General features: G+C 45.8%; 1 protein-coding gene across 4 annotated transcripts in view; it reads left to right on the forward strand.

Moving 5' to 3' along the window:
- FYN (FYN proto-oncogene, Src family tyrosine kinase) overlaps positions 1-12,222 on the forward strand; it is a 124,832-nt gene that overhangs the window by 89,463 nt on the left and 23,147 nt on the right. For all 4 annotated transcript variants that reach the window (XM_082855925.1, XM_082855926.1, XM_082855924.1 and 1 more), the window contains 3 exons: positions 1,842-2,021; positions 4,001-4,077; positions 4,170-4,323. In XM_082855925.1, the coding sequence (XP_082712051.1) occupies positions 1,842-2,021; positions 4,001-4,077; positions 4,170-4,323 (411 nt within the window). The remainder of the gene's footprint in view (positions 1-1,841; positions 2,022-4,000; positions 4,078-4,169; positions 4,324-12,222) is intronic.

The following is a 12,222-nucleotide window of genomic DNA, read 5'->3' on the forward strand; positions in this document are numbered from 1 at the left end:
CATTATTGTGTCCATCTCTGTCTGGAACTTAACTCTCATATTGTAAAATATATTTATATAGCCTTCCTCTCCCTCATCCCCACCAACTTATAATTGTATTTGTGGGTCCTAAGGATTTCAATGCAGTCACTCATAAAATCAGGAAGATTTAAACCCTATACAAAAATTTATTTTCAAACTTTGTAATTACCAATTTTAAATCATTACACATGTTATTAGGATTTTGTTTCCTACTGAACATAAAACACCGTGTTGGAGCAGTTCAGGTTCCGGATGGAAGGCTATATAAGTAACCAGGTTGTTATTAGAGAGGACGATCTCACTCTATTTAAATTTGGGGGGTGCTAAAACACTAACATAGACCACTTACAAAGTGTCAAATTTCCCATTTACGTTTAGTGGTCAGTCCTCTAGAAGATTCGAATGAACTCTTCTTTGAACCACTTATTCTTTGATAATTTTTTTTTGTAGGTTGCATGCTGTGATTTTATGAATCATGTTTTTAACAGGGTAACAAGAGTTGCTCCACTTTATAGAATTTTTTAGTTCTAAAATCAGTTATATTAAATATAAAGTTAATTCAAACAAGCCCTCTTTTCCAAGTAGAACACAATATCATCTTAGTAGATTTTTCTGTTTCCCTTATAGTTTTAATTCAAAGTCATAGGACTAATAATGGATACACATAGAATTTAGACTTTTTTTTTTTTAAATTTTGGTGCTGAAAGAGACTGGAGAGAGAATCCAGTTCCATTTCTGTACTTTACAGATGAGGTAAATGACGGTGATCATAAACCAGGCCTGCCTCTGAACCTCCTAGACTTTTTTTTAAACATGTGAAGTTCAGGTATCTCTATTCCCTCTTAGCTGCTGTTTAATTTTTCCAGCCTATCTGCTAGAAGGCATTGTTCTTGTGTCTGACCATCAGTAAGCTTGAGGAATTTTCCTTTACTGGTTGAAGTGTTGGCAAGTGGACCGAGAGCTTCTTGCCAATGCTTATCAGCACACTTAGCTCAACTTTTCAAGGACTCAGTCAAGCAGCTTATCCATTGCTGACAACCTGAAGTCTAGAGGTAATCTCCAAACGTCCTCAGTGTGTTGCCATGTATTTTGAAATGGCACACCCCATAAAACAGAACTTAATCTCATTTCTTCCATGCTCACTGTACTGCCTAAGGGGTGGCTCTTGGATGGCCAGTCCTGTTCTAACCTGTAGACTTTCATCCTTATAAAGAAGTGTCCAGAAAGTACTAGGGATCTAATGTACAACATGATAAATGTAATTAACGCTGCTGTATGTTATATATGAAAATTGTTTAGAGAATAAATCCTGAGTTCTCAAGAAATAAATTGTTTCTATTTCTTTAATTTTGTATCTATTTGAGATGACGGATTTCACTAAACTTAATTGTGATAATCACTCCTTGGTGTACGTAAATCAAATCATTACGCTTTACACCTTAAACCTATACAGTGCTGTATGTCAATTATATCTCAGTAAAACTGGAAGGAAAAAAAAAAAGATGTACCCATCCAGAGCTTTTGATACAAATTTGTAATCACATGGCTGAGCCAGAAAAGGAAAGTGATACATATCAAAGTCACAAAAAAATTTTAAAGAATTATTATAAACCATGATATAGCCATAACTAAACACATTTTTCCTGTTGAAAATACTTGACTGAGTCCTTACATTTGATTGTCCTTGTTCAACAAAAAAAATATGTTAAGTTTTTTTTAAGTTAAAATCCAACTTTATGCAAATAGCTACTCACTAAACAACTTTTTTTTCCATCAAAAGAGGATCTTTGGTTTGACTTGATATTGTGGGGTGTCTGCAGGTACCTGGAATGGAAACACAAAAGTAGCCATAAAGACTCTTAAACCCGGCACAATGTCCCCTGAATCGTTTCTCGAAGAGGCACAGATCATGAAGAAGTTGAAGCATGACAAACTGGTTCAGCTCTATGCGGTGGTGTCTGAGGAGCCCATCTACATTGTCACCGAGTATATGAATAAAGGTCAGGCCAGGCCTCTCGGGCTCCCCCTCACGGGAACCTGCAGCCTTGTTTTGGGGAGGGAAATGGAGCTGCCTGCTAGCTTTTTTCCTCCCTTCTCCATGAATCAAGCATTCTTATCAAGACGCACAAATTGTGTGCTCACTAATGAAAACATTTTAAGAACAGTCTATGACCTTGAATTTGCCCCCCAGATTCTTGAGAAGCGCAGTACCTTTTGCATGCTGCATGTGTCAGGAGTTCCAGCTTCTCTCCATAATTAAAGAAATTCATTTTTAGTATCAGGGGTGATACAGAGAGCTATAATAGTTTGCTGTTATTTGGAATGCCAGAGCTTGTGTTAAAAATTAAATTTTTTGCAGGGCTGAACAATTAATATCAGACACTGATCCCTGGGTTAAATTTAGTCTCCCTTTTTTCAACGTCTTTTTTTTTCAGCTCTCTTCTTAAACATCAGACGTAGAAAGACATGCTTTTAAAGAGCACATTTTAGTCTCATTCTTTTTCTCTCTTTCTAATCAAAGCAATATTGTTGGGGATAAGGCCAAAGATCGCTTTGTTTTGGAAAAATAGATGAACCAAACAAGAAACAGCCTTAAAAGGCAATTCGTTGTACATCAGAGGACACCAGTGTAATTTTTCCTTTCCACGTACTTTCTTTTAAAATATATTTGGAATTATTCTCTGACAGATTGTTTGTCCTTTGTACCCAGGGTTATTTGGTAAATAACTTTTCAATTAAAGCATGAAAAAAGTCACCAATGATCACATGAGCCTCCAGCCTCTGCCTGTGACTGTTTCAGCCCCAGTGTTCATTCTGAGCTCCTTAGGCTGTGTCATCACAGTGGCTCCGAAGCTCCAGCCGTTTTGTTTCAGATATCTTTCAAGGCCTGATTGGCCATGATCTAATGTGGGGAGCCACCTGCCCCACCCTGTATTCCTCAGATACTCTTTTCTTGATTTAAAATCTGTCAGTAAGCTGGGCCAGTGATTCTAAACTTTACTTTGTATCAGAGTCACCTAACGGGCTTCTTAAAATACAAGTTTCTAGGCCAGAACTCCCAAGTTTCTGATTCGGTAGATGTGGGGTGGGACCCGAGAGTTTGCATTTCTAACTAGTTCCCCCGGGGTTGCCATTCTTGCTGGTCCAGGACCACATTTTGGGAACCACTCGGCTGGGCGCTCTTTTCCCCACTTCACTCTTGTTGGGGGTGCTGATTGGGAATGAGATTGAAGTGGTGCAGCCTTTCAGTATGTTCTTCCTGTGACATAAAGGGAATTGAGTCCTGTTTTTTCTAGTTTTAATCCCATTTCTGGTGTCCCTAGAAATGGAGTCACCATAGTTTTTTCTTTAAATGTATCAAGTTTTTATTTATTTATTTAAAATTTTTATTTATTTTGGCTGCACCAGGTCTTAGTTGCAGCACGTGGGATCTTCGTTGCGGCATGTTTTTGGTTGTGGCATGCAGGATCTGTAGGACTTCTTAGTTGTGGCATGCGGAGCTCGGAGTCTTACCCATTGGACCACCACGGAAGTCCCACCATAGTTGTTTTTTTGTTGCTGTTTTTTTTTTTTTTTTGCGGTACGCGGGCCTCTCACTGTTGTGGCCTCTCCCGTTGTGGAGCCCAGGCTCCGGATGCTCAGGCTCAGCGGCCATGGCTCACGGGCCCAGCCGCTCCGCGGCATGTGGGATCCTCCCGGACCGGGGCACGAACCCGTGTCCCCTGCATCGGCAGGCGGACTCTCAACCACTGCGCCACCAGGGAAGCCCAATAGTTTATTTTTAAAAGGTAAAACTGCCGCCTTCCAATGCATAGATTTTCTTCTGCCCTGTTTTTTTGTGTAAACCTTTTTTTTTAATCGATAGCAACTATTTCATTTAATTACCTCGTTACTTCTAATAAGAAAACCAAATACAGCCCTTCGTCAGGAATTTTTATCTTTCAAAGGAAATCGAAATGGTTTTATGTTTTGCTCATAGGAAGTTTACTCGATTTCTTAAAAGATGGAGAAGGAAGAGCTCTGAAGTTACCAAACCTTGTGGACATGGCAGCACAGGTAGGCCCTGTGGTACCTCGATTCCTGCCTTAGATTTACTGACGTGGGAGTACATGGAGCGACGTGTAACGTGTGTTCCTCGGTTTCCACAGGTTGCTGCGGGAATGGCGTATATCGAGCGCATGAATTATATCCACAGAGACCTGCGGTCAGCAAACATTCTTGTGGGGAATGGACTAATTTGCAAGATCGCCGACTTCGGATTGGCCAGGTTGATCGAAGACAATGAGTACACAGCAAGACAAGGTGGGCACTTGAATGAGGAAGGCTCCTGGTCACATCCCACTCAGCCCTTCCTCCCTCCTTCCCTTCCTTCCTCTGCAAAATATTTGGACTGTCATTCTTTGGCTAGGTTCTTCCTTCTTGATCTGGCGGGAATCTGACAGCTCTGCAGGTGGGAGACTGTTGTGGGTTCAGTGCGTGAACGAGGTGTTGCTTTTTGGTGCGTGAGCGTCTGCTGATGTCCTCCTGGCTCGTGCCGCCCTCCTCCCTGCACCCAGGCTCGGGACACTTTGCCTTGGGAGGAGAGGGCTGCGGAAGGCCAAGAGAGCAGTCAAGTAGTAGCTCATCACTCCATCGAAGTCTCAGCCAAAAACAGAAGGCGCCGCTCATTGGAGAATTTAGCAAAGGAGTTATTTACAATGGCCCGGGCAGGGTTTAGGAAAACCGACAGGGCATGACGCGGCATCCCAGAGCTGGTAACAGCACCAGAACTAAGAACGAGCAGCTGTGCAGAGAGGCCCCATCGGGTGGGGACGGGCAGCTGGGGCGGATCTGGGGGGTGCGTGGCCGAGCTCACTCTTCAGCCTTCCTCCAGATCTTCTGCCAAACCCCACTAGAGCCAACGGTCAAAGGAGCCCATTGATGAGTCCTGATGGGTCCAGAGCAGGGAGAAGATGAGTAGAAAGGGGATGTAGAGGGCCGACAGAAGAGAATAACTCAGTCCCTGGAGAAGCTCCACCTCCTCTAATCATCCCCTCCATCCTGCCTCCTCCAAAGATTTATAGGAATTAACCTCTACATAAAATACATCTCAAACCAGCAGCCACTCCAGTGGGACAGCTTTTCAGATGCTTCTAGAGCAGTAGATACCGGGGAGGGAATTCCCGGCGTTATTTCCTTTCTTCCTGGAACCTCACGTAGTGGTCAAAGGATAAATGTGTGGAACTAAATGTGCAGTTTGCAGTCATTGTAGGTTCCTCATGGAAAAGATAATGCTCGTGTCTGAAGGAAAGGGGTCACCTTCATTGTTATTGTTTTTAACCAAAGCCTAGTCATTTCGAGCAAGGCTGAGCAGTGACCGGAGTGGATTACAGGGGAGTGCTTTCTACTAGAGGTTATCATGGCCACCTCTGTCATTCTTCTTCTTTCTTTCCTTCTTTTTTAATTCTTTCATTTCATGCCAATTCTTCCCTCCTTTTATCCTTCTCAGCAGTCTCAAGTGATGAGGAAAAACGCTAAACTAAGACCTTGCCTCGCACAGATGCTGTCCAAAGGCTAAATTACAGGTCGGTCAGACAGCTCGGCTATTTGAATTTCCCCAGCACGTGGCAGTTCTTGTACACACACACACACACACACACACACACACACACACGGCCAGATGGTGTACCATATCACTAATCAAAGGCTCACAGGCAGCTTTGATTGGCTCCACAGTCCAAAGAGGAATGTGGATGTGATCTTGAGTCAAGATGAGCTACGAGGGTCTGAAGTGCCCCTGGGTCTGAGACCTGGGCCTAAATGAGAGAGTTTACCCTGAGGCAAACCTGTGAGATCCCAGCTCACGGACCCGGAAGGAGAGGAGAGCAGGTGAAGGTTGCGAGACATGAATCTTTGATTTAGGAAGGGGTGGGAATGGAGTGGGTCGTGTCAGCATCGTTCCGTGTGTGAGTGGAATTCTGGGGCTGGAGGGAGCAGTTCAGGATTTGTTTCTCCCCTTCTCCTGGGCTCTGGACTCTCTAGAATGTGTTGTTAACAGCCTTGAACCATCAATAACTGAGAAGGTTGCAGGGCCAGAGCCCGAGAGTGCTGGCAGGGATGCTGTTGACAGGGCTGGGTATTTAGTTCACCAGGTGAGATGCCCCTGGCTGTGGCCCTGAGTGATTGGAGTCCGGGGGCAGGCATGTCAGGAGCCCCTCGAGGCTGTGCCCTCAGTGTGCTGCTGCTGTGAGGCAGGGCCCGTGGGGCCACCCTCAGCCCTGGCCATCCTGCCTTCCTCCCTGGAGAGCTGTCCTGACTGCCTTTCTGGTGGCTTCCTCACCTCCACCATCACTTCCCAGATGCTGTCCTGACGCCCTTCAGAGGGTGAGCTTCACACCCTTAATTTCCAAATAGAATCCTCCACCCTTCCCTCTTAAAATTCTTTTTTCTTCTCTCTTCCCTTTTACAAGTATCTTCCCATCCATGCCAAACAGTGGAAGGAGATAAGTAAGAAGAAGTAAATGAACTGGAGAACTGAACCGGGGGGAAAAAAAAAGAAAGACTGGGGCCCCGGGCTTTTCAAGGAGAATAAAAGAAATGCTGCAACGGAGGAAAAAGAAGGGGCAGGGGCGTTTACAGGATACCTACCCAGTGCCAGGCCCGAGCGGGAAAGATAGAAACAGGCTCAGAGGGGTTAAGTAACGTGTACAAAGTCACACAGCTAGTAAAAGGGCAGAGGCAGGATTTGAATCCAGGTATGGCTGGCCCTATGGCATCTGCCCTCTTAAGCTATGCTGACTGTCTCTCATCAAGACAGTGATTAAAAGAACAGAAAATAAAAATTGAGAAGGTTAGTCATAAGCTCCTTTTTCCCCTTTATGGAAAAGGTTTTTAAGGGGCACTTCTAAAGCGCATGTGTGAGGGAGTTGGAAGACCTTCATCTGCCAGCTCTGAGACAGCCCAGCTGTTTACAAAATGCCTCCCGAGGGTCTGCCCTGCCCGGGCCACTTAACGAGGCAGGAAGGGCCTGATGTGTAGCTGCTGGTGTGCTCTGCAGATGGCACGCGTGCTTCACGCTGAAGTTTCTGCGGGGGATTAGTCAGTTCCTCCAGACAGCTGCTCCACGTGCCTGAAGATATTTGCACATCAGGTTTTATGTTCCCCACAGGCCACAGCCAGGCCGCATCTTGATTATGGAAGTGTGGGCAGTGTTCAGAAGCGTGTGCCAATCACAGGTATTTTAGGACTGTGGGTGACCATTGTTTCTCAGCACAGTTGTGAGGTTCCCATGCGAGGCACACGGAAATGTCTGTCGCCCCCCTGAGTGGATGAGCTGGCATTTCCCCCGGGCACCAGCAGAGCTGGAATTGGGACCTGGGTTAAACTGCGCCTCCTCTGTTCCTTTCCTCCTCCCTGCCCCACTGGACTGTAAGCAGCAGCCCCGTGTCGGGGAGAAGGTCAAGACCAGACCCAAAACCTAGGGGGGTGGTCCTCGGCCGACAGCGTTCTGGAGGTCGCTAGAAGTCCTTTGGTATCGTTCATTCTCTGCTACCTCTGCATGTCCCCCAGTGACAGCAGCTAGATCTTCTGTAGTCACAAACTCTTGTTACGTTCTGTCCAATCAGGATCTCTGAGCAATGACAAAATTAGTTATTTGAGCGCCTTTCAAAGTGAAAGGGCTTTGCTAGGAGCTGCAGATAGAAAGAAGCCAAAGACTGCACAGGGGCAGGCAGCAAGCCTGGGGTAGAACCAGATTTGAAACCCAGCCCTACCATCCACCAGCTCTGGGGCCTTGGGCAAGTTACTTAACGTTTCCACACCTCAGCTTGCTTATCTGTAAAGTGCAAATATACTCTTCCTGCTTTGCGCTTTAATTTTTGCAAAGATTAAGTGAAACAGCACATGTAAATTGTTTGGCGCAGTGCCCAGCACGTAGCGACTGGTAAACGAAAAGGACTTTTGTTGTCATATCCTGGACAAGACTAAGTTCTTGGGGGATAAACAGATGGGAAAATGGGCTGTAGACACATGGAAAGGCTCAAACACCATTCTGGAAAGGGCGAGAGGGATCAAAGGTAATTCCCTGGTGGTCACATGTGCGTAATCACGAGGATAAAGTTGCCAACAACAGGAATGAGTGGGTTGGGAAGAAGGTCTTATTTTCAAAGAACGAGGGTGAATTTGGCTTGGGGTTTGTAGAGCTTGAGGTGGTTGGAGCAGTATGTCCCAGCCTGGTGCCCAAGCCCAGAGAGATCAGCCGGGGTGCCTTCCCCTGCTGCCACTGCCATGGGGCCTCACCTCCCAGCCCTCCCCACCACGGCACCACCCTTCAGCTGACCGTGGCCTCTCACCCCCAAGCCGCCTGCACCCTCCCCTGAGGTCTGATCACAACCCCTCCAGCCATCAGTTCCTCCAGAGCTCACACAGACCATGGGAGAATTCTTGACACTTTCTTCAGGAGTTTTCAGGAGGCTCCGTGCTGACTGATGTTGATTTAAACATAACAAGCTCAGATGGACCTGGCTTATGTATCAGAATGGCTTGCTTTCGTGGACATTGATTACTTTTTTTTATTGAGCCATACTATACATACAGTAAAATTAATAAGTCTGAAATGTACAACTCAGTGAACATACATATGTGCCCCTGAAACCAGCCACAGATGAAGACACAGACACTGCCAGCCCCCTAAGGACCTCCTCATCCCCTTCAACCAGTCACCACTCCACGTGGTAGCCACTGTCTCACCTCTATCACCGGAGATTCCTTTTTCCTGTAACTGAACTTCATATAAACAAATCATACAGTATTACTCTTTGGCGTCTAGTTTCTTTCTCATCAGGTCAGTGAGATTTATCCATGTTGCTGCACATAACAGTAGTTCTTTCCTTTTCATTGCTGAGTAGTATTCCATTGTACAGATAGATCCGTGTGTCCATTCTACTGGTATTTCTAACTGAGGGTCTTTATGAATTTAGCTGCCGTGGTGGCGGTCATGTCCTCCTATCTCCTGGGTATGTTCCCTGCAGTGGAATTGTTGGTCTTACGACAGGTCTATGCCACCCAGCAGGTTTTGTGGCTGTATCTTTAAAGATAGAATACACAGTCACTGTGTTGTTTCCTGGTGGTGTACTTCCCTGTAGGCTGCTAAGGCAGCCTCCTGATGAGGCTGAGGAAGCTGTGGTTGGCAGTCAGGAAGCCCGAGTCTGAACTAGCTCCCACTTACAAGGTTGGTGTGTCCCCAGGCAAATCACTTAACCTTTTTCAGCCTCATTTTTTAGCATCTGTAAAATGGAGGTAATAAAAATAATAACCTCACATAATTAGTGTGAGAATTAAATGGGCTCTCTATAAAAGTCGTTGGAGGGTTGTGAAATATAAAAACCATTCTTATAACCTGAAGTTTTTGTGTTTGATGTAAATTTTCCTTGAAAGGGGTCTTTATTTTCTTACCTAAAAAAGATTTTTAAGGAGAAAGCTATCAGTGATCAGTAAAGAAAAATCAACCTTGTAAGAGAAAAAATATATTATTGCATTATTTTACAGCCAATTCTCTTTATCTGGGCAGCCACCATTTCATACTACCTACATGCCCAAGGGCCCCTCTGACCACACAGCTGGGAGCCGGTGGTCTACTCACCATCTTCTCCAGCAGATTTGCCTTCTCTGTTGAGAACTGTCCCTGCCTTCTTGCCACTGTTGTTTGTAATCTTGTCAGCTCTAAACACCCATCACTGCTAATTAGCTGTGAGGCTTTGGACGAGTTACTTAACCTCTCTAAGCCTTTATTTCCTCCTCTGAAAACAGGGATAATAATAGTTACCTTCATCAGAGAATTGTTGTATACTTCCCTGAGAATATACATAAAACACTTAGCACAAAGCAGATGCTGAGCTGATAGTTGTATAATTTTAGTTAGTAGAGGTACCAATAGTAACATCACTACTGTTGATCCAGTGGAGTGATAGTACTGCGTGCGCGCTCCCTCTCTCCCTCCTTCCTTCCTTCCTTCTCTCCCTCCTCTGTCTCTGTGTCTGTCTCTCTGTCTCCACACACACACCCCTCTTGGCCTTTCCTGACCCCCTCCATAGGGTCTCCCACATGAAGGACCTACGTATTTAACCCTTTCCTCTCCTGATTTGAATCATCACAAAGACAGGAACTTAGAGTTGCTCTGTATTTGGGGTTTTTTGTTTGTTTTAAGGTCTAAGTTAACGACAGGATCATTGTTGAGAAAGCAAATGTCAAGGCGATTTAATCTTTGGATCTTTGGAATGTATGTAAAAACAGGGGCATTTAGGACTTTGTATAAAACTTGCTATAGGTTAAGGTTTGTGTATTAAATAAAAGAAAAACATATCTGTTCAAATGCTCCCAGTATTGAGGGTTTAAATTGAATAGATTATTATCTGGAGGAAAATTCACGTATAAATTTGACTGCAAAGAATTCATAATTGTTGCGGTTTTCATGTTAATTATTTCATGTTAAAATATTGTTACTGCATAAATTAACACATTCTTTCATGGAGAACATATTTTAGAAAGATTTGTTACTTTAATAACTCTTTGTGTATTAGAAATCCCAGATGCCTGTACTAATTAAATATAATCAGATTTTGGATTCAAAAAGCACAGTAGCCATTTAACACAAACAAGCAGGCAGCTAGGTTGAGAAACACAGTCAGGAGGAAGTGGATCCCTGTTTCTTTCAAATTTTGAATTTCACAATTCAGAACTGTGAATTCAATTCCTGTCCTTCCTTTGTATTGCAGTGACTGGGGATTATCAGACTCAGAACGCCAGCTTTCCAGCTCAAGGGCTCCTGCAGAATTATTAATCAGCCTCTTCTGAGGCCCCTGTAATCCGGTGGCAGATCAAGGCTGATCTCGCCATGAGATGCCCTCCCTCTGCCCCCGTCGGCACATGCGTTTCTTGTTCTCTGTCAACAACAGCACTGCAGTTCCCACACACTGTGCTGTGACCTGAACAGCAAATGTCAGGGGAGGAGGGGAAGAAACCCTTTTAATTATTGAATTTAATCTAATTCTTCCCATGCTAGAGAAGCAAATCATCCTTTGACGAAAAGCAGACCCCTTTCCAGTGCAGCCATTGTTTTAAGCGCTGAGCAGGAAGCTCTTCTGTTTGAACTGACCACGCCGCCGCCCGTGCCACGGTCAGGGGTGCTGGTCACGGGGGTGTCTGCTGAGAGCCCGGGGCTCCCCCGCAGAACGTCCTGCCCTCGGCCAGGTCCCAGCCCTCCTTCCTGCTGAGCTGAGGGCTGCATGCCTGAGCCGAGCCTGGTTCCAATCAAGCCTCCCCGATCCCGAGTTCGGTGCACCGCCGTCATGGGCGGAGAGGGCCTTCATTTGTATTCCACCGCGCACCCGGGCTTCCACCGGCTTTTCCGAGAGGGATGCTTTGTTTACATGCGCGGTCACAGCGGAGCCCCGGGGCCAGGTTAAGCGCAGGGGGGAGTGGGTCACACTGCCAGGGAGAGGCACGTGGGTGGTGCAGACCGTGTTATCCTCGGAGAAAGGACGTGTGGAAGCCAAAGACTAAAAGGAAAAGAAAATTCACCCCTTCCTCCCCCGCTCTTTCTTTTCAAATTAAAAGTGTTTGCACGGAGGAGGTGGACTCATTCCCTCCATCCGCATAGTCCGGCTGCCCCCTGACTCTGCTCCTGGGGGCCGGGGGGTGGGGGACAGATGGGCCTGCTGTAAGCCCTGGTCACTGAGAGCCGCTTGTCTGAATACCTTTCCCCTTTCTCTGAACCGGGCGGTCACGTTTTGTATTCCGTGTGGGTCTCTCTCTCCTTTGTGCTGCCTTGAGCAAAGCAATTGGGCAGTTGTTTCTGAGCGGTCAGAGCAAGTCCTTGGTCTGCTCACCCATGTTTCTTAGTAATCATCAAGAAGGAAGCAGATGGTCACCCTCTGTGATTTTAAAGTGTGTAAATAGGAGCTACATACTGCCAGCAAACATCAAAATTGTCACTTGGCTTCCTTGTCTTGCCTTGCTGGCAGAAGGAACTCCTGCATTTGTATCATCCTGATAATCAGGGACAGACAGTGCGAGTGAAAACTGTCCCATGTTTTGAAGGAGAGTGCACAGCAGCATGGGGCTGGTCTCCCCACGGGAGAGGCACGGGCGGGGGGGGGGGGGCGGGGGGGCCGGGGGAGTGGTGTGGAAAAGCAACCCAAAGTGGTTATTGTCTTCTGTACATCG

Source organism: Leucopleurus acutus (genome assembly GCF_964270905.1).
Source record: "Leucopleurus acutus genome assembly, chromosome: 15".
Classification (NCBI taxonomy): Eukaryota; Metazoa; Chordata; class Mammalia; order Artiodactyla; family Delphinidae; genus Leucopleurus; species Leucopleurus acutus.